The sequence below is a fragment of the Triturus cristatus genome, chromosome 1_2, assembly GCF_964204655.1.
Source record: "Triturus cristatus chromosome 1_2, aTriCri1.1, whole genome shotgun sequence".
Taxonomy (NCBI): Eukaryota; Metazoa; Chordata; class Amphibia; order Caudata; family Salamandridae; genus Triturus; species Triturus cristatus.
In genome coordinates, this window is record NC_140580.1 from 588,487,635 (window position 1) to 588,510,483 (window position 22,849).

The window sequence follows — 22,849 nt, forward strand, 5'->3', positions numbered from 1 at the left end:
GTGCCACTTTGTGACTTTGAAAAGTTCTTCTTTAACCTTGTAAGGATGCATTAGAATACACACACATGGGCGTTCAAGGTGTTGGCTAGTGACTCCTAAATGTAAAGAGTTGGGGTATTTGCGTGGGAGGGCCGGAGTGGTGTTCCAGTCATGTTGAAGTGTGCTGGATACAGCATAGCGCTTGAAGGGTGGTTGGAAATAGTGTTGAACGAGGCGCATTGGGCAAAGACTTGTGCGAGAGCAGACAGGCACAGCAGGATGGTATGTGTGGGTAAATGACAGCACATGAGTGTCAAAGTGTGTGAGTGAAGGTCAGAAAGGCAAGCTGATCTTGAAGTGGTGACCAAGATGTACATATAAGGTCTATGCTAGTATAGGGTGCACCTGACAGTGTTCCTTCCTCAGAGCAAATTATAGTGATAGCTATGTTTTGGAAAACAGCTATATCAGGATAGCACTTTCGAAGGCAATGTGATTGTTATTATTTCTAAAGCCAGTCAGAAGGGAGTTCAAATTTTGGGAAAATTAAGCAGGGAACGCGAAGCCTTTGTGTCAAAATGAGCTGAATTGTCGGAGCTGGAGTTCGAGTAAAATGCAAGAAATGGCTCAGTGGGGCAAAAGTTCATCGACGGATGTTCAGGTCAATGCCATGCATATAAGACAAGGTAGCTGATACACAGGGCCTTGAAGGAAACTCCACTGGCTAGAAGGCAGTGTAGATTAGGCAAAGCTTGAAATTTAACGCTCCAAAGTTGAAGATGATATGAAAGTCTTGCCACTATATTTTGCACCTATTGGTATATACATAGATATTTTGCTACATCCCTATAATGTGTGTTGGTGTACCTTGAATATGATCACTAATCCAATAGTGGATTGCCCCAGATGGGCAAATGTAGAAGATTGACCTGTATTAGACAATGAAATTAAGATTTGGAAGCCGGTTTGGCTTGGGCGCCGATGAATAGGGTCATCATCTAAAGCGACTCAAACACTATATACTATTTCCAGTCACCCACTCAATGACTGTGACAAGAAAGAATCTAAATTCTGAAATCAGAAGCTCTATTTGTGGTTTTATTATGAAAGTTGAGTTTGTTGCCAAAGTAACTGTAGCCGATCAGACTGAAGGACTACATCAGGTAAAGGAAAGCCTGCTGGGGAGCCATTTGTCAGAGATGGAACTGGAGACAAGAAAGGTGGTGTGCAGATGATGTGGAGAGTGTTGAAATAAAAGATGAAGTCCAAGCTAAGACACGGTCTTGAATATTAAAATCACATGGTTGGGTAGGAGAATGGTTTGATTAAGCATGCTAAAACTCCTGAGATGTAGATAGCCCCATTCGTATCCACGTAGGTCTTGAGGTCATGCTAGTTGACACTGGTGATGACTCATTCCCGCCCATCAGTTGAGAAAGCCAACTTGGCATGGTTGAGGGTTTTAATGAGTTTGCCATGCTACTGGAAAGTAGCCAATTCAGTTGTTTCTGCATGACTGAATGAAACAAGTAGAGTATTCTCTATCCAGCAGGTGGGCCCCATTTAACAAGGTACCAATATTCCCAGATTGAACATGCCTTGATAACCTGCATGTTCTGTATTATGTTATGAACTTAAACGTCTATTAAGAGAGTTGTTCATTAGCCTAGGGGTCCAGTGCTGTAGGTGTGCTATTATCAAGTGTATGGTTCTCACACATGCAGCACTTAATGTGGGCTTTAAGTTCTTGATGCACTTTATAGGACAGGTAGAGGCCAGATGTTGCTCATAATCCCTGTAGGGCACTACATCTGTTGGATAGTTGTAGTAATATGTTTTTGAAATCTGCGATTGAAAACAATGTATTGGAAGGGTTGATCTCAGTGACCTAGGAAAACCACCAAAATGTCCCATGTCCCTGCATATGATAGCTTTTTGTTTTACACAACACTTAGAGCACTTTATCTTCCATATCCTTAATAAAGCACTACATATGTTGGATAGTCGTTGTAGAAACTTGGTTTTGGAATCTCTGCTTGACAACAATGTGTCGGAAGGGACAAACTCAGTGTCCCAGGAAACCACCAAAATGACCCCATGCCTTTGCTTAGTACAGCCTTTTGTTCTGCTCTGCACTCAATGACTTTATCTTCTACATCCTACAATCAATATATCAATACGTACCAGTCCCACAATCCATGTCCTATGGTGAAAGCTTAAACCAAGTCACACTGCTCTTGTGTTTGGTGACTGACAACGCTGCCCTTTTCTGTTGACTGAAAGATTTTGCAAGGGTGCGCAATGGCAGCTATGCTATATGGCTCATGCCTTTCCCCAGGTGATTGAGTCTGCAGGAAGGCATGTGCTATTGATGTTCCTTTAGCAACAGCAACATTTGCCTGCATCAACATTTCAGAAATATTTTGTGTTCCTTCGTATATTACCTGGAATGGTCAATCATGCACTTGGAAGGCCTCACATCACCAATGTTTTCACATTATGCGAGACTTTTTGAAGGAGTGGTCAGGGGCATAGGTATCAATGGTACAGCAGGTGCATTGGCACCGGGGCTTGAAATACCCAAGTGTCCTTCTGCACCCAGATTATGGCTTCTTTTCACTACCCAACCAGGATCCTCCGGTACCCATTTTTGTCTTCCTTACTTTAGGGCCCATGACGCCTGCTGCACCACCGGAAATGATAAAACCAAGTGGCTGCCCCTTCTCAGTCATTTTTTCAGCTTATTCCTGTTAATTTGTCATTTGGCCCGTCCCGCCCCCTCTCTATTACATAAGGACAGTCCTGCTACCCCACAAAACTTTTCAGGAAACGTTTACATCCCGGCAGCTGCATTGCATCTTTCATTGTTCATTTATAAGGTTTACCATCAAAAACATTTAAACTAGGAAGATCCTTTGCAAACCCTTAAAAGACACTGGAACGAAGATGGCCTAGAATTAGACGATGAAGAATGGCAGGAGGCGGTCTCTTCACCACGGGTAGTAGAAATCCAGGCGAGGCTGAGATTAGTGCAGCTTAAAATACTGCATAGAACCTACGTTACAGGTCCTGGCCTGGTTCGAATGGGTCATTTAGAAAGTGGAGAGTGCAGAAGGGGATGTGAGTAACTGGGCACATACATTCATATATTGTGGCACTGCCAATATATACAATCATACTGGAGAGAGGTCCATCACACATTGCGAGCGCTCCTGGGGGTCGACTTGCAGCCAGAGGCTCGTAGATGCACATTAAATGTCTGGGAACCCACAGATCTCACCACTTACACCACGCAATGGGCAACGCTAGCATTCATGGTAGCGAAGCGTAACATCGCTCAACAGTGGGGCGCTTGTCAACCGCCTCAAGTAGGGAGGTGGAAGGAGGATCTAGACTGCTGCATGTTTAGGGAGAAATCAGTCTACATTGCCAGGGGATGCCCAGGGAAATGGAATAAGGTGTGGGAAGCATGGAATCGTTTCAGGGGCGATATCTGTCACCCGCCAGACCGGCAGATAGAGACTGATGCGCTTGAATCCTCTTGATCTACTCAATATAATCACTGTGTATATTTTGGAATGTGTACAATGTCAATGAGAAATGATGAAGTCGTCTACCTGTAACTAATTGATGTGTTTTGGTCGAACTACTTAATAAAAAGAAATAAAAAAAATAAAAAATCCATTTAAACTAATTTTGGGACTAAGAAAATAAAACAAATAGGCGTGAAAATAGCAACTTCCAACTGGAAAGATCTTCTCATCAATGACCATTGCCTCCAGAATTCCCAAAAGGCACAAAAGTTAAAACGAAAAATTTCTCATGTACAATTTCAGCAATTATCCACTGAAATGATACACAGTGAACTTAATCGATGGCATGGCTGCATTACTGTGTTAAGGACCAGTTTGCAGGCGGGACTTTGCATATTAGAAAGCCCGAGATAATAAGCAGTGTAGCGTTCTCTAAATGTGTGTTATGAAATCAGAGTCCAATCCGTCTTCTTTCCACTCCGATGTTTATTCTTGAGATACTCTCGTCACAGATCACTATTCATCCTTTCTTGACACGCTACAATGTTCTCCAAAAAGCCAACACGTGTTTCGTCGGACATGATGCGTTCGCATCTCTGACTTCATCAGGGCTCTCAAATATCTCTCTATTCCAGACGTCAAATGCTTAAAATAGGTTTCTGTTCAATCACAATTCCTTTCTAGTCCTCCATTCAGGACACTTGATACCAAAATTTAAATCATTCTGGCCCGAGTGGCAGAGAGCGCTCCTCACTCGCCTTTCTTCGGCGATCATGATTTCATAACACACATTTGGTGGTGCTCAGGATAACCTGTTCCTGTTATACATCTTGTTGCTAAAAAAAAAAAAAAAAAAGTGGTCGGGGAAGACACTTTGGCATCAGCTGCTGACAAAATAAGCCACTAAATCAACGTGTGTGTTGTGTTTTTTTCTTTGTTTTTTTTTAACATTTGCCTGTTGACTAAACAGACTGATACTTCTTCCGGCCCCTAGGAGCAGTTCTGATGTCATGTGACTGTAACGGGTTCTTGCTGCCAATGATATGGCCTCTGGAGTTTAAAAAAAAGCATGTGTGAAAACTGTAGGTAACAGGATTTCCAAACTCAAGGGTTTACATGTTAGGGGGCAGACCAAGGGTACCTGTTCTGCACTCGGGTCAAATGCCCGGCTCCCCTTTAGTGTCACAACACACACTCCGGCCACTTCACTGCTCTTCCGTATAAAAAACACATGGGTCTGTTTAATGACGGAGAGCTGTCTGGGCATAATTCAACACAAAATTATGATAAACAGCGAGTCAAGTTTACTTCTTAGATCCGTCTACTGAGAGCTGGTAACTTGACAACAAGTCGAATTACACCTTCTGCAACTTCACTCTGATTGACAGCGCGCGTGCTCTCATCTACTCGTTTCTTAGGAAATCGGTTTGCTTTAGCAAACCATGAAGAACAAGAATGGTGCAGTTTAATGTCGTTTGCTGGATTTTTTTTTTTACTAAATTTGCCGATAATTATTAACTTCTGTGCCCTCTCCCTTTATTTTACTTCTACAAATAATTCTTATTTAGTTTCAGGTTAATTTGTATAATTTCCAGAGGCTTTGCTGAACACAGTAAACGGAGTTCTCTTTCGAAATGCAAATATATGCAAAGCTTTGTCCGTTCCCGTAAAACAAGGAGGAGATGACTCCTAAGGCTGCATTTGACACTGAGTGACCAGGAAACCTTGGTCCACATCTCGGCTTCTTCTACTTATACCCATTTGTGTGATCTTGTGCAAACAATTGTACATCACTGTGCCGATTTCTCTTTAAACATTTCAGACGACCTAGAAGCTAAAAGTAATTCAATCATTTATGACATGCTATATTTAGCTTCATATGTAACAATACTTTTGACCGTTTTATATATTGTGCAGTACACATAAAATATAGGAGTCTTTTGGTTCATTCATGGCACCACAATCGGGCCATTTCCTTTTATAATCTTTCATGGGGACCTTTATTAAAATATACATCTATTAATACATGGTTATTAGAATTTGCGTACAATTGTTATGTAAAATGTTACTATTTATGGTCTCTTCATATTTTTACATTCCATTAAAGGCCTTTGGATGGCTCGGCACCTGCTGCTGCTCTAATGGCACAGTCACCTCTCAAGCCCAACTCCCCCTTGTTCAGCCCGTGCTCCTCTATTTGTACAGCTCTACAGACAACTGCAGACTCAACCTATCACGTTTACTTTCTTGGAAAGGACCAGATAGAGCGAGGCAGATTCAGCCAATGGCCAGAAAAAGAGGTGGGGAGCAGGCAAACTCAAAGAAAGGAAAAAGGTTCCGGTTCGAACTATTAGTTTATTTCTGGTTACTCACAGAGTCCGAAAATTAGTGTCTTTTTTAATTACTTGAACAGATCTAGGCTAAAATATAGGATTGTAAATCGCCAACACTGCTTGTGAAACAATAAAAGTTGCGATGAATGTAATGGGCAATATCAGCATACTGATAAAGCTATCAAATTTAAATGAAATAATGGACCAAAATGCAAAAGTCCTCTTTGCACAGGCGTGACAACAGATAAATAAATGGTTGACTATGTTGTGAGGATGGTGGCAGAGCAGGAAGCTTGTTATCCCATGAAAAACAGGGAGTCTTGATGCATCCCAGAGAAAACGCACAAAGGAGACTGGCAGTGTGCAGAGACTGTGCAACACCCACCCCACACATTTCATATGTAGGTAAAGTATTGATCGCAAGTGTGGCATCATCGTCTGTTCTTGGTAGGGTGGGAAGACTAAAAGCGAGACCTTGCTTGGGCTCATGGTTTTATGCTTGTCTGGTAGGCCCAGATAGAGCATAATAGTTGAAGCCGGACAGGAGAGCAAGGTGGGACAGAATACAACCCTGCTAGAATAGGAGAAGTAGTGACACTATCTTCTGCAGAGGTGTAACTAAAATCATCTTTGCAATGGGTATGCAGGCCTGCCGGGGGAGCTTCACTCACGAGTCCATTGAACAGGTAAAGGAGATGGGTAGCAAATAAACATAGCTTATCTAGGGCGCAAAAACACATAGCAAGGTACCTACAAAATAACAATGGACTCTCCAGAGGTCATTTTCCTGTCAAGATTATGAACCTGTACTGCAGGTAGACGTCAGGGAGCTGTGGGTGGACGTAGACCAGACCACAGGGCTTTTTTCTCTCTCAGAAAGGGACACCCTCAGCCTGTTTTAACTGTAAAGTGGTTGGCCACACATAAACCTCAATGAGTAAGTGACATCTGATGTGGAGACGTCCCTCCGCAGTGTCCTGAGTGTACGCATTGCTGAGTTCAACTATATGGTTTATCAATTGCTCTGAGCTTGAGTAAAGGTGAAGCTTGCAACTAACATTATGGAATTGCAGTATGGTACAAAAGCCTTCCCTTGTTTGCTCAACCCCTTAGCACATTGATATGCATATTAGCTTCAAAACAACCAGGCAATTTTTAGCATCCTGATACGGTTTAATTTAACTTGCATGACATTGCCTGGTCAACAAGGCTAGACAAGAGGGCGTGAAGACTACACAATTCCATATGCACAATCTATAAGTAATTACTGAATGGCATAAGTCTCCAAAAGTCGAGTCTGTACCTTCTCCCATTTTCGAGGTGTTAATGTCAGAGTCATCTTTTGTTCCATTCTGACACTCCAGGTAAGTTGCAGGGACCCAGCCCTGCTCTTCTGCGGTGCTCACAAACCACCAGCCTGAAAAACAAAAAAAAAACAAGCCCAATTATTGATCAGTGAGAGGACTACCAAACTGCTTACAATGCCAACATAGCTAGTTAGGCTTTATATTGTCTACTATTAGCAGGTTATCTAACACTGGTGCACAAAGACTGGATCAATGCCGTATTTTCATGACAGTGGGCGATTATGTGAGTGATTCATATTCAGATTTAGTCTATGTAATTTTATCCTATGTGCATATTCTTAAGGTCGGCCATGAATGTAGCCAAGTAGACCAATGCTGGACTCCCCTGTACTTCTGTCTGCACAAGAGAGCAATACTGCTGCGCCAGCTATAGGACTATTCTTCATTCTGCATGAAAGACGAGGAAATTAAATTCAGCAGTGCGATGCAAGTCTTTACTACATCTTGCCTTGTGCAAACCGGTTTCCCTAATTTTTTCATGTAGCACACATGGGGCTAAATATGGTTGCTTTGTTCCAGAAATAAAACATTTTGTAGTCGGAGGCAAAGAAAAACAAGTTAATGCATTGCAGTGGTGTGGAAGTGATCATACAAAAGGAGAACACGTGCGCCCTGCATGGGTTTCATGCAAGCTAAGCACCAAAAAACAATTAAAAGGGAAACATTCCTAATAATAGGAAAGTGAATGAAACCGCTGTTTCTGCTGCTGGCATCTTGAAGACATTCAACTGCATAATTCGGTATAGCTGATCATTTAATTCGGCTCTGTTAGCACAAAGAGTACTTGTCGGCCTAGAAACAAACTATAAATCAGGATGGCGTAGATAAGTAGTCACCAATAAACGACTCAAGATATTGGCGCATATTAGTATGAAGGAGGCGAGTGTAAGAGGTGCCAAACTCCAAGTGGAATATCATACTATTTACCAAGTTCTTTAGACTTTTAGTTCAAGTTGGTCACTCAGTTCACAAAGTAAGGTATATTCCAGTTTAATAATAAACATCAGATCTCCTGAGAAACTCATAATTATATACAAATTTGAAAATTTGAGGAACAATATAGAAAATGTAAAGAATGCCTCTAATAAGGGTTTAAATAGTTGAGACAGACTTGAGGTGAGGAGGTTTAAACATCAGAAGCCAGAATACAACCTCCATTATTATACTCATTTAAAACTGAATAAGGCTGCTTTTTAATCAGTCTAAAAGAGTACTTGGGCTAAACCATTCAAACATGCAGTTCGGAAATTTGGGACGCTGTTCAGATGAATCAGTCCCAGACTGATCCTACTTCATTATCTACTAACATAACCTCTGTCAAGATCAGACTTTTTTTGATTTATTGAAACAAGTTGATTTATTTATTTATTTATTTATGAGATTTTTGTGCGCAACTAATACCCTAAGGTGTCTAGGCGCAGCGAGATACTCCAGATTACAGCACAGATCAGACCGCATTCTCATTGATTAAAAAGCCAGGTCTTCAATAATTTGCGAAAGTTAACAAGGGTGGGTGCAGTTTTAATGTGCAAAGGAAGTAAGTTCCAGAGCACAGGCGTTGTTACCAAAAATCTCCTGTCACCCCAGGTGGCCGTTCTTGTGCGGGGGACATTCAAAAGATGGCTAGCTGCTGATCTTAAGATTTTTTTTTGGGATGTACACCTGAAAAGCTTCTTTTAAAAACTTAGGTCCTATTTGATGAATGGCCTTATAGGCTATACAAAGGGCCTTAAATTTGATCCTGTTCTCAACCCTTAGCCAATGAAGATGGCGTATGGCTGCAGAAGTGGAATGTCGCCTAGGGATGTTAAGCAGGATCCGTGCTGCCATGTTTTGGACGGATTGAAGCTTGTTTAAAATGTATTTGTGTGTGCCAAGGAAGAGAGCATTTCCATAATCTAATTTTGAAAATGCTAGTGTGGTAACTAGTGTTTTTCCTGCAGAGACTGGTAAATACGGCAAGAGTTTTTTTATTTTCTTCAATACAAAGAAAGTAGCCGAAACGACCTTGTTAACATGGTATCCAAAAGATAACTTGTTATCAAAAATCACTCCCAGATTTCTGACCTTGGTGGCTGGCATCGGAGGCGGGCCCATCTGACTAGGCCACCATATGTGAGACCATTCTGGATGGATTGTGCCAAAGGTCATAACCTCAGTTTTCTCCGCATTAAGTTTCAGGCAGTTACTGTGCATCCATGATTGTACACCCAGTAACCCCTCCTGAAACCTAGCTGCTACCACAGGGCCATTCTTGTATACCGCTAGCACGAGCTGGGTATCGTCAGCGTAGGTAGTCAGGCACATCCCATAAGATTTAATGACCCTCGCCAAGTCCGAAACATAAATGTTAAAAAGTGTAGGACTTAGCGAGGATCCTTGAGGGACCCCACAAGGTAATTCAGTAGTGGGTGAATAGTAATTGCCCAGCTTTACTGCCTGTCTGCGATTAGATAAAAAGGAGGCTATAAGGTCTTTGGCCAAATGATTGATCCCAAAGGTTGCGACACGGTCGACCAAGATGGTATGGTCGACCGTGTCAAAGGCCGCCGATAGGTCCAATAAAATAAGAACTGCAGCTCCTCCTAAGTCCATAATCTCTCTGATTTCGTCTGAGGCTTTTATTAGTGCTGTCTCAGTTCCATGTTCCCTCCGGAAACCGAACTGAGTGTCATCTAAGAGTTTATGATGTTCAATAAACTCTGAAAGCTGTTTATTCATAATTGCCTCTATGATTTTAGACGTAAAAGGGAGGCAAGCGATAGGCCTATAGTTGGACGAAATAGTGGGGTCCAAGGAAGGTTTTTTAATTAAAGGTTTAACAATGGCCTTCTTCCAACTCTCTGGGTAGGCACCGGATTTAAATATGGTGTTACATATTTCAGTTAGCGGCTGTGTGATAACATTCTGTAATTTATTCATTGTTGTAGGAGGGCAAGGGTCAAGTGGAGAACCTGATTTGATCTTACAGATGAGCGAACTGATCTGATCTTCAGTAGCTAGCTGAAATTGATCAAAAAAGGAGTTGCTGGGTATTGGATGAGTGATGGAAGTAACATCAGTTTTTCCTAACTGTTCCTTAGAAAAAGTAGAATAAATATCCGTTATCTTGGTTTTAAAAAATGTGGCTAATGAGTCACATAGTTCCTGCGAGTTGTCAATTATAGGTCCCTTTGGGCTAGAGAGAGAGTTCACGACTTGAAAAAGCATCCTAGATGAATTATGTGCTTGTTCAATTTGGCCAGTATAAAAAAGAATTTTTTGCGTGTTAATGGCTTTTTTATAAATAGCTAGAGCGCTCTTATACTCTTGCTTAGCAGAGGGACTGTAATTTTTCCTCCAGCGCCTTTCAAGGTTTCTACAGTATTGGCGTTGGAGACGCAGTTCTTCTGTGTACCATTGGGCAAATGGCGTAGCTCTATTGGGGCGATAATATTTTTCAGGTGCAACTTGGTTGGCTGCCTTTAAGATCCAATCCTGAAAATTTGCGGACATGGTCTCAGAATCACCTGTGTTTTCTGGAATAGATGACATCAGGAGATTAGTAAAGTACGGCATATCTGCCTTATTCCACCTCCGTGCCCCCACTAGCGGACGGACTTTCTTCTGAGAAAGTTTGAGTGGTAACTGTTTAATCCTAAAGGTTATAGCTTGATGATCAGTCCATATCAAAGGAAATAATACTGATGTCTCAATTTTGGGGTCGTTGGTAAATACACCGTCCAGTGTATGGCCAGCATTATGCGTGGGGCCCCTCACTAGCTGCTGCAGTCCTATTGCCTGCATATCAGCGATGAGTTGGACTGTGTCTTGATTATCCATGTTTTCAAGCGGGAAATTAAAATCCCCAAGAATCGTATAGCATGGTGAATCTATTACCGATTCCGTAATTTCTGTAAGAGCTGCCAAAAATTTAGTACGTGTTCCTGGAGGTCTGTACACAAGTGTCCCTTTAAAAGCTTGTTTCTGGGTGAGATTAATAGTAAATGCAACAGCTTCGCAATTAGTGCTGTGAACAAGGTTACATTTGGTCCGATAGGTATCCCTATATATAATGGCTAAGCCTCCACCTCGCCCTGAGGTCCTATCTTGTCTGGATACACAATAACCTTGTGGGGTAGCCAGTACAAAATCCGGACCGGAAGCATCATCTCCCCAAGACTCGGTAATAAAGAGTATATCCAGTTCTTGATTAATAATGGTCTCCCTTATTACCAGACTATGTTGGGGGAGTGAGCGTACATTGAGTAGTGCTGCTTTTACATATTGGTCGACAACTGGGGAGGCGCTAAGGGATTCCTGGGAATAGGGCGTAATGTTTGTCGGCAGCCGTGGGGATGGCAAAGAAAAAGCGCAACCTACACAAGATATGGGTGCAGTAGGCAAATGTTTACATGGCAATAGTAATTTACAAGACCTACCCACACCTGTATTCCACTGTTTCAGCTGTGCGGAGGTGTAGCATAGAGTAGCTGTGGCTTCGTGAGTGGTAGCCGGACCAGGGGGGGTGGCCCTGGGCCCGGATCTGGCACAGACGGGCGCAGACGGGCTTGTCTTAGGCGCGTCTTCGGCGCGCGCCCGCTGCGCACGACCGCTGCGCATCCTGGGTGAGCGAGGACTATATAGCTCTCTCCCGGAAGTGTAGAAGAGCTAGAACGCGTCCCGAGCCAGCCCTAAGATGGCGGCTGGTGCTCGTGGACGAGTTCGAGTGCTCAGTTCCCCCCGTTCTAACGGGTCGGGTAGGAGTCAAATATCTATTTAAAACACAAAGTATTACAGGGCGGTCAATGATTAAAATAATGACTATGACAATTCAGTTCTAAAAACACATTAAAATTCTATTAATCCTCCTAAAGCAGCCTGATATCTCGCTTTTAACAAATGTCAGCGTTTAATAATTCTACAGCTCGATCGTGGTCAGTGAGATGTAAAATGAGTCTCTCCGAGCAACGGGCTCGCTCGCTCTATGTAGCTCTCTCCCGGAAGTGTAGAAGAGCTAGAACGCGTCCCGAGCCAGCCCTAAGATGGCGGCTGGTGCTCGTGGACGAGTTCGAGTGCCCAGTTCCCCCCGTTCTAACGGGTCGGGTAGGAGTCAAATATCTATTTAAAACACAAAGTATTACAGGGCGGTCAATGATTAAAATAATGACTATGACAATTCAGTTCTAAAAACACATTAAAATTCTATTAATCCTCCTAAAGCAGCCTGATATCTCGCTTTTAACAAATGTCAGCGTTTAATAATTCTACAGCTCGATCGTGGTCAGTGAGATGTAAAATGAGTCTCTCCGAGCAACGGGCTCGCTCGCTCTATGTAGCTCTCTCCCGGAAGTGTAGAAGAGCTAGAACGCGTCCCGAGCCAGCCCTAAGATGGCGGCTGGTGCTCGTGGACGAGTTCGAGTGCCCAGTTCCCCCCGTTCTAACGGGTCGGGTAGGAGTCAAATATCTATTTAAAACACAAAGTATTACAGGGCGGTCAATGATTAAAATAATGACTATGACAATTCAGTTCTAAAAACACATTAAAATTCTATTAATCCTCCTAAAGCAGCCTGATATCTCGCTTTTAACAAATGTCAGCGTTTAATAATTCTACAGCTCGATCGTGGTCAGTGAGATGTAAAATGAGTCTCTGTAGAACACAGTCTATGACTACTAGCTGCCCAGTCAAGCCCACTGATTATGGTACTCTCCTAAAGGGAGCAGGGCTCGTCTATAGTATTCCCAATGCATTCACAGCGTATTTATCGCCGACCGCTTGTCCATCCTCAAGAACGATTGACAATCAATCTGGTTTTTGCATTCTGCCCATTGATCTGCAGCCTTATTAATATCTCCATTGGTGAAGGCCATCATCCTTTATTCTGGTGATCCAAATATAAGAAAATAATCTGGGCTATAACATATAGGCCAGATTTGTAATAAAAACTTTTACCAGTCTTGGCTGAGCTTGTTGAAATATCTGTGGCTGTGTCAGGGTTTTCCTGATCAGTATTACTGTCTTTCCCTTTTACAATCCGTGTCTAGGCGTTGGCATTGGATAGAGATGGCATGTTGGGTCCTTGTTAAAGATGATTTAAAGTTTGTGGATGATGGGCAAGCTGTTCTGCTGATCATGGATCTTTCAGAATCCTTCAACACTGTGGATCATGGTGTCCTACAGAACAGACCACCCACAGTGTTGAAGTTTCTGGACATGCTGATCTCAGCAGGTTAAGCTTGGTTCCTCTTTTCAGAATGGAAAAAGCATCGCTTTTATTGCCCTTTAGCGTTCTACCGTAACCTGAACTTCACAGTATCTACCAGGCTCCCTTCTTTACTACAATTCCTCAATTATAGTGAGAATATTCAGCTCCATATCAGGATCTGTGGGTAGGGTCCGGATCCTGGACGCAAGATATTTTTTATAACTTTTTAGAGCCAGGATAGACTCTTGTCATTTTTGGTCACAATCTGCCAACACAGCACCGCTACAACTTTTGGGCTTGAGGTCTGCTTCAGCCTGAACACAAAAAAATTGAGGTGCTAACTTTGTTGCTAATTTGATCCTTGAAGCGCAGGTTAAAATCTTTTGTTCCAGATTCACTCTTTAATGTAGGTTCACCCTTTGTGGGGAGGAGTATATGCTTCTCTGACTACCTCAATGTGCTTTATACTAAGTTTTAAAACAATCATGATGTAAGGTCCAGGCAGCCCAAAGTGCACTGGTATGGATGTATGCCAGTGGCAATGTAGGCAGAGAATTGTGCAAATTAGGAATAAATATCCCATTAAAACGCCATTGCGTTGGCCAGTCGTTCGCCCTCCCCATCAACTTCTAGGGTAGCACCATGATCCTGGCCCTAAACCATTTTCTCCCCCTACTTCCAGAGGCTTAGAAACTCACAGGGACCGCATGTGTGGCCTCTGTTTTAAATGGATACCATTTTATAATTCACAAAAGTGGAGATTTTCAAGGAAAGACTGTGGTTTCCAAAGAGACACATCAAAAGTCCACAGATGAGCCTCAATCACTATATACAACCTCCTAGGTAACCAATTGCATAGCAAACCCTATTGCCGCCCGTGGCGGTCCTTTCGTTTGCTGCTCACAAGTAAGAGCGGCACCCCCAAAACTCATGCCACCCAAGGAGGACTGCCCCTGCTAAATCACTGTAGGTAACAATAAAAAAAACACAGCTGTTGTACTATAACATCTAGAGGAGGTGGCACTTTACATTGAGATTGGAAAGGTGAACAATTGGGGCTAAGCTTTAGTCAGATTCTCTGCTACCACCCCCCCCCCCCCCCCCCAAAAACAATACAATACATGTATGCAAAAATGCAGAAATTGTAGCACACCAGCTTTAGACAGAGTTTAGTGGTTGCCCTCTCATGGTGTTGTGAGTGAAGAGTGTGAGTGAAACAAAAATATGTTAGAGACCCATGGAGAAAGGTATACCACGAGCCCCGTCCCTGCCCCCACGCCCATTACCGGCGCATGAAACACATGGGCCTGCTACAGACTGAGAAACACTTCTAGGTGCAGCTTTCATCTCCCACAAGAGCTACTACCCTTCATCAGCTACATGGGTCTGGATCTCATTTAATTTTCCAGGAGATATTTTGTAATCATCAGTGAATACCTAGATATTAGCAAGCTTATTAGAAACAGAGCCCATCACGTTTCCTGTTTTCAAGCACAATTATATTAGCAGTCATGCCATATACAGTTTCATCTCCACCAGCGATTAAGGCTGGGGGGCGTAAACCAGCCACCTCTTGAAATTTAGCAGAGATAGAGGAAGAAGAGTTCTGGGGACATCAGTTCAAAGGTGGCTCTCCAGGGGGCGCTCCTCTGTTTGAGTGTATAGGAGCGTCGCCCCACTTGTTAAAATGCCCTTCCACGTCCCAGAATTGAAAAATAAAATGGTAATAAAGTTGGTTTATTTCCATTTTATTTTTTCAATATAACCCCGTCCTCATGCTCGCATCAGGATGTGGGTGGGGCTGCTGCTGAATGACAGCAGCAGGGAGGAGGGTGGGCTGCCTCTACACTTTACAAAGTGCTCATGTCTCTTTGGCCGGACGTCTTTCTACAGCCAGCCAGACATATGCATTTTAAAACCTATAACCCAGCTGTGTTAAGACAGCTGGGTTAGAGTAAGAACAGGGCTCCAGTGTCCTTGGCAGCAGCGAGTGAGGCCGCTCACTCCAATCAGGGCGCTGCTCTCACAGCATGAGCGTAGCACCAGGACTGTTTAAGGCACTTCTCAAGGGCTCGTGCTGCAGGAGGTAGACGAGCAGCAAGAAAGGGGTCAAAGACGGACATGTCGCAGTTAAGTGTTTTTTATATTTATTTTTACCCACCACCAATTTGCCTGCCACACCACTCCCAATAGATGCCAGCCGCCACTGGCGCTCTCATTAGCACGTTTAAAGAAGGTTGGCCTGCACATGGATGTCGAATTTAAGGTTCAGCTGTCGGAATGTTGTTTGTGGTATTGTGTACGGGTTACAATTGGGGTCTGAGTGGCCTAGATTACCTTGGGTTCTTAGGGTTTAATGGGGTGATTGTACTACATGGAATAGATTTTTAAAGAGTTTGAAATGTATTTAAGAATCGGGTAGATATTTTCTCTAGAGGTGAATTTGTGTTTAGGATTAACAGGTTTCTAGGGCTTTGACCATAAACTTTTCTTTCTATTTTCAAAGTTAAACACATAATAAGTAATGAATTACTAGTGTTCCTGCACCTTGGCTGCCCATCTGCACCATGCTCCCAGTACTACAATACGATGGATGTAAGTGCAATAAAACAATGGCAAAAAGGAGGCATGTATGCCTGAAGAATAACGAGCCATACTACTTGTCTGGTATCAGACAGCAAGATTTGCTGACTCAAGCTGGCACCACCGCTACTATAACGATGCCACATGACTCCTGTCCATCACCTATAAGGGAACGTGGTAAAACGTCGTGCTTTGGATCACACAATGTCAGAACAGAGCTCTTTGTAGCTTCATTGATATAAATTTAATCATTTTATTAAGCAGCAAGGGGGAGCTTCTGTGAAAACAGTTTTATGGTACTGGGTAAGGCACAAATAGAAATGCATATTTTTGAATTGTGTATCACCGACATATAATTTGGGAATACATAAAATTTGGAAAGAGGGAAGCATACCCACTCAACACAATGCTACCCGGGAAATCAGTACAATTGGGTGTGCCTGGCTCCCTCTGCCACCTGAATGACCTTCTCCAGGGGAAACCGAATTTATTCAATGGGATCTATTCCTCTTGTCAAGGCAGATTAAACCACTTTAAGTTATGCGAGTGGAGAGTCGCCCCTCACAATAAATTAACTGTTCCTGAAATCATTCAGAATACTTCTATGCAACTGGAGCCCGCAGTCCAGTAGTCAAGTGTTTATAGAGAAAAGGATTGACAGACTGACAGCCCTGAAAAGTGACAGCACCCCAAAAAAGAAAAAGATTTGCATGATACCTGCAAGTGGATGGATTCCTATGTATCCACTTCAGCTTTGCAAAGTTTTGCAAAACAAACATAAACTGACGACCAAAACAATGTGCAAAACCGTTTGTACCAGTGAGTTTAACACAATTATTAAAAATATTTTTTTCCTCAAAAAATCTTTAAAGACCTGTTCACATATATTATGGTATATATCTGCAGTCCCGAGCAGAAAATTTGTTTACACAATTTATGTACACAAATACTATGGCCAGAGGTAGGCCTGGATTCAGCAACAGTCACTTTGAGCATAGGCCTGGAGACTTTTTGTGGTTCGAGCCCATCAACCCTTAATCCAAAATGTTATGATGAGTAGAGGTCAAAGTCGGGGCACTAATAAATTCTCATCTGGGTGATCTGGAAACGAGGTGGTAATATTTTGTATCACAAACATAAGGGAGGTGGTGAAGAGAGGATCTAAGGCAGTGCGGCTAAAAGCACTTCTTGGGTAACTCCAGCACTATACACAAGAGTACCAAAAATGTCTACCAAGTTGGTTTAGTAGAATTCAGCTTTCAGAATACTAGCCAGGATAGGTAGAAGAGAGGCCATCAGCCTGTGAAACCTTAAAATCTGAATCTCTAATTTTCTTAATTTAGCTGTGCTTCATTCATACTCACCTTTGATCTGTTTTCAGCCTGATTCTGTCCCTGACGCTACCTGCATAAACATTAGGTCACAAAGCTAAAGTTGAGACATTGTAGGCTGCGTAAACATGCAGAGTCAGCTTGCTCGAAGATTTTCAGGCAATAGTTAATCCTTAAGTAAAGTCTACTCAGAATAGCACATTTTGTTGTTCAGCCTTAAAACGTAGAAATTGCACAAAACACCGAGGCTGTCAGATTCTTGCCTTAGCTCATTTGTGTGTTCTTTCCACAGTTCTATTTACCTCTGGGCGTTCCTTGTTTGTGATCTTCCCTATAAAAAACCATGTAGCCATTGTTCAAGTGTGCTCCTTTCCTTGAGTAACTCCATGGTGCTCGTTGGATGGAGACCCATTCTGAATGCTTAATAAATTACCTATGGTTTGTACTTCGCTCCACTGTTGATTCTTCCTTACTTGATAAGAACCAGTGGCGAAGTGGTGATCCCCGCACCAGCAGGTTATTAATTAATCTGCTCCACAAGCCCACTGGCGATAGGCACATCACTGAGTAAATGCAAGAGTACAATTTACGGTCTGTTCGTGGGTACCAAAAAAGGGAAGGCCTGATTAGGCCACAGACCTGAGTAAGGTTTATGGCCACCATGATCTACTGGGATCTGCTGCAACACTTCTCATCAGAGTGCTTCACAGGTGCACGCCTATGGCAGGCAGGCTTGCACTAATAGTGGAATTGTTGCTACTGGTCACATTGCAGGTCTGTTCCTCCAATGTAGGACGAAACTATAAGGTCACCTTAAATCAGGGTTTTAATGGTGCTCTGTGATAAACCTATATGTGCTGGTCACACAAGAGGGCTCTGCATGTTGCCTTATGCTTGGCCTTTGAGACAATCACATTCATTGTGTTGTGTACTAGGCCTAGACCTATAAACTAGAGAGCCAGGCAACTGGGCTGGACTGTAACAAATGTCTACAAGTATCATTGTCTATGTGTTCAGAAGAAGAACGACGTGCATCAAGGGTAGAGCTATTAATATATGTAACATTCATTGGGCTCCTTCAGGTATTACACATGCTCTCCTTTAGTATTGTTAAAATACGTGGCAACACAGAGGATGAATCCTTAGAGCATCTCCATTATCCTTTTCTCAGAGTCCCAAGATTGCACACTTTTTCTATTCCACGCTGCAATATAGTAAAGTATTGCAGCACTTCAAATTAAAGAATATGTATGAATGATGTGCATGCATGTACATAGTTAGTGGCGATGTCAAGTGCGCCAACAGGTGCATATAAAAAACAGTAAAAGTACACAGTGACCTTTTGCAGGAGAAACTTTCACCACAAGTCCATCTTACATGAACCCTAGTTGGAAAAACACACACCCTTTTGCTCTAGATCATACTATTCCTCTGAGGAGTAGCATGCATTTGTGTGTGCTCTTCTTGTGCACTTTGTGCAGGTTGTTTTAGCGTCTACTGAGATTTTGCATAGTGGTCTTAGCCACCTCTGCTAAAGAAGCCTTCTCTCTGTGTTTCATAAATGTTTATCCCATCGCCAAAGTCCCAAATCTGGACGAGCTTCGACAAACAGCAGCAATAGGATAATTATAGCAGTCCATCAAGCCGATCACCTTTGGATCCCACCCAAAACTGTTTTTATTCATCCCAGGGGACTGAGTCAATCCTAATTGCTGCAGGTGGCACATTGTGCTTGAGATGGATGGTGGGGGTATCCGAGTTCGGACCTGATTGCATTTGTCTAATCATCCCACTATTCTATCTCTCTTACACTGTGGAAGTTACAGACCTTGCCTGTTGCTGTAGCAAATTTCGCGAGCGTCAATCAGTGATAGTTGCCCCTTACACCTCCCGATTCAATGCTGTAATATCGCGCTGAATCTTATCCTTTGTCCTATAATATGACTAAATATGATTGGGCTTGAATCTTGGGGTCATGGTTTAACTTTCCATGAACATCTCAATGACGCACAGACTGTATTAAGGTAAGTCAGTGAACCATCTCAGACTACTGCCCACTCTGCTTGCCATTCGGATGGCAACCCATGAAAATTACAAAATTATCTAAAATTGTATCTCAGGAAGGCAGGAGTTATTAATAATTGATTCCAGCTTTCCACCATCCACAGGACCGAAGACTGTGGCCAAGCACGGTGTGTAAATAATATTAGGGTTATCCTTGCCTCAGAACTCTCTCTTTAGCCACAGATCGTGCTAGTTTCACCAGAGGAAGTTTAAATAATCTTTCCCTCAAAGGGTGCAAGCTGTCACCGTGCTGTAGTTGTCAAGGCTTGATTCTGCCAAAAGACCATATTCATTTCTTTATTTGTGGTTTATGAACATGACCTACCTTTTAAGGATTTAAAATATATATCCTGTTGCAAGCCTTGGACGCCGTGCTTGCTTGTACAGACAGTTTATACATTTGTCATATTCAATTGGATTTGGAAAGCTAATAGACTCAAATTAAACAAATTCCATGTCATCGCTTTACCTTCCTGTAAATGTTTTCATAATGTTTGCAGTTTGAAAATCTTTACTCTGTCTACAGTTTTTAAAGTGATGCATCTTGAAGGTAAAGTGGGCATGCGCAGCTTTCAAACCCCTTTACCCATATCACTAGGAACCATTTACTGTCTCTTGGACAGAATAGTACAGAAGAACAAACAAGTACTCCATGGAGAGAGAAAATGCTTGGTGAAGAATTCAGCCAGGCAGGAAGTATTGGAGAGTGGGTGAGGGGAAAATAGATGCAGCTGGAGAAAGAGGAAAAAGCGACAAAGAGCAGGGAACTCCGGTGGAGTGTTTAAATCAAAATAAACAAGCATTGGCATAGCCAATAGGTCTCGCCTTTGGGACCTTATAAGTGTTTAGCCATGCAACAGTTGCATAACTAAACACTTATAAGGTCCCAAAAGCGAGACCTATTGGCTATGCCAAGCGGCCGTGCGGCCGCAAAAGTGAAAGTGATCGCGATCAAACATCAAAGCGGCCGTGCAGCCACTAAAGTGAGAGTAATCGCGGTAAAAGTGGGGCGCGCGCCCGCGCACATGCACTGTAGCTCTAGGCTGGCCTGGTAGCACTTTTTGGAGCCCTCTCAATAAGTCTCGCCAGACCAGCGCATGCGCTGGGTCAGGCGAGACCTAAAAAGTGTCCCCTTAAGAGAGCAGTGGAAGGATACCACTCGTCCAATCAGAACACCGGAAGAACTAAATGCTCCTCTTTGGGACAAACAGGAAGGAAAGCCTTCCAATCAAGAACAAACTACTGAAATTGACACAAAGCCACCCAGGCATGAGTAAGGGATGTCCCAGAGCACATTCTTAGCATATATTATGTAACACAAACAATAGGTCAGTTTACGGACAACTGCAGTTCAGACCCAAAAGGAGCCCTGCAGTTGCCCTGTATCATAATTTAATCTAGTGGATTTGCTCTTCAAGTCCGTACACAAAAATCAGTCTTGTAAACTGAACGGAGCAGTGGCATGCAGTAGTTTGCTAAGGTTGTATTGTTTATTGTAAAAAACAGCCAATTCCCGCATATTGCCGTAGAATTGCAGACATGCAAGAAAGTTTTGCCTTGCCTTACTAGTACTACATGGAAAGAGCAAATTAACAATTTGACGGAACACTTTAGAAGGTTTTACGGAGCGATAAAGGAACAAGTAAGAAGATACAAGAGTATTGACTTAGACAATAAAGCGCTCTATAGAATGGCAAAATATTGCAAAAAAACAAGTAAGATAAACAAAATTCCAATCACAGGTGTTATGGGGAATGTAATGCCAATATTCATGAAGTACAGATCCATCATAAATGACGCAACGTGAATATAGTTCCAATATAGGTGAAGTGAGGCGAATACATATATTCCCAATGTGTTTTAAGTTTAAGAATAATTTGCAGCATAGTTTTCATGTGAATGTGCACTGGAAGTATAGACTCCAATCACAGGCTTCGCCACTACAAAATCACTGGCTGCCATCTATAAAAGACATTTTGTGAGGAAGAAAATTCTTTCTGACTCGCACATTGTTTTTCAGCCCATTGTAACTCGCATGTAGGCGGGCGTGAGTTTTCCTCCTATTTGTGAGTTGCAGTAGAATGCATCAATCAATGGCTTTCGACCACATTTGATGTTGCAAACCAATGAAAGGTTACTAATATCCAACTTGGGGTGGTAACCAACTTGCAGAATGGAGGCTGGCCACTAGGTCAGCTTAAACCTTGTGAAGTCTGGAGGGGGGTCTAATGGAGAGCAGAGAGTGAACCAGAGGACCACTGCATGCTCCCTCATATGCCATTTTTAGGTCAAGCCTAAGCAGAGCGCATGTGCTGCTCTGCGTGGCATGGTGTATTCCATCTGTGTTGTGTGGCCATGCCCAACACTTGTAATTGGTTCTTTGTAGTGCCCCATGTAAAATCTTGCTTTGAATGGTCCCTTTGATTACTTTGTCCCGCCTTTTGGATGTTTGTTTCCACCCTGATGACTGACCCAGTTACATGGATCAGTTTACTTTTAGCCACTTAAGCACGTTTGGTGCACTACACATTTTGTATTTCCTCAGCTCACGCACTGTCCCTTCACCACCACCCGCCCCTTGCTGCCCTTCTTGCTTGTTTTGGTTTGTTTTGCCTCTGTTCGCGGGCCATGCTACACCACCCACGCAGCTTCTTTTCACGCTTGGTTTTAAACGTTCTATCACTGTTAAAAGTTAAACTAAGTGTGAGAAAGCAGTGTAATGCGGGACAGAAGCCAGGAAGATATCCCGGGCGATGTGGGAGCGTGTATGAGGAGAGCTCGCACCGTCTTCCTGGGAAGTGCTGGTTCAAGTTTGCCCGCCGCTGGCCGTGGTGCAGTCTCACTGGCAGCAAAAGTTGGTGGTTTTCATGTCTTCTGCTTGAGGCTGTCTTGGGGGCAGAAATAAAACTGTACCCTACGGCCAAGGTCTTCCTCCTCCTCACAGTGCTTCAAAGCAGATCGACAGCAGGGGCTGAGACCACAGCCCGCTGGCAGCATGCTGCAGGGGAGCTCTGCCCTCGCCCTTTTCAGGCTGGGGCTTGTTTAATCTGTCGTCACGCCCAGCGGAGTGCTAAGTTTTATTTTTGCTGTTCCCCGTTTCGATGAACAGCATCCATCTGGAGACTGTCACCCCCTTTCTCGCAAACAGTTGAGGCCAAGGTAATCATCTGACTTGAATAAGGCTCTGCCCATCTCATGGCTTCCAGAGGCAAGCATTTGGAATGTAACAGGTCTTGCATTTATGCGAGTTTAAGCTACTGACATTGTAAATGACAATGCTTTTTATTTATGTTTTAAAAACCAAAACATAAATAAAAGGCATTGTCATTTACAATGACAATAGCTCAAACTCGCGTAAATGCAGGACCTATTGCATTGCAAATGGTTGTTTAAATATGTGATCTTTTTCTTTTCAGAGCAGCCCTTGGACCCTTAAGGGGAGGAGAGGTGGAGGCGCTGCTGTCTCTTGTA

General features: G+C 42.9%; 1 protein-coding gene across 6 annotated transcripts in view; it reads right to left on the minus strand.

Annotated features, from left to right (window-relative positions):
• Positions 1-22,849, minus strand: part of SH3PXD2A (SH3 and PX domains 2A) — an 822,832-nt gene that overhangs the window by 94,793 nt on the left and 705,190 nt on the right. For all 6 annotated transcript variants that reach the window (XM_085606748.1, XM_085606762.1, XM_085606734.1 and 3 more), the window contains one exon: positions 7,149-7,262. In XM_085606748.1, the coding sequence (XP_085462874.1) occupies positions 7,149-7,262 (114 nt within the window). The remainder of the gene's footprint in view (positions 1-7,148; positions 7,263-22,849) is intronic.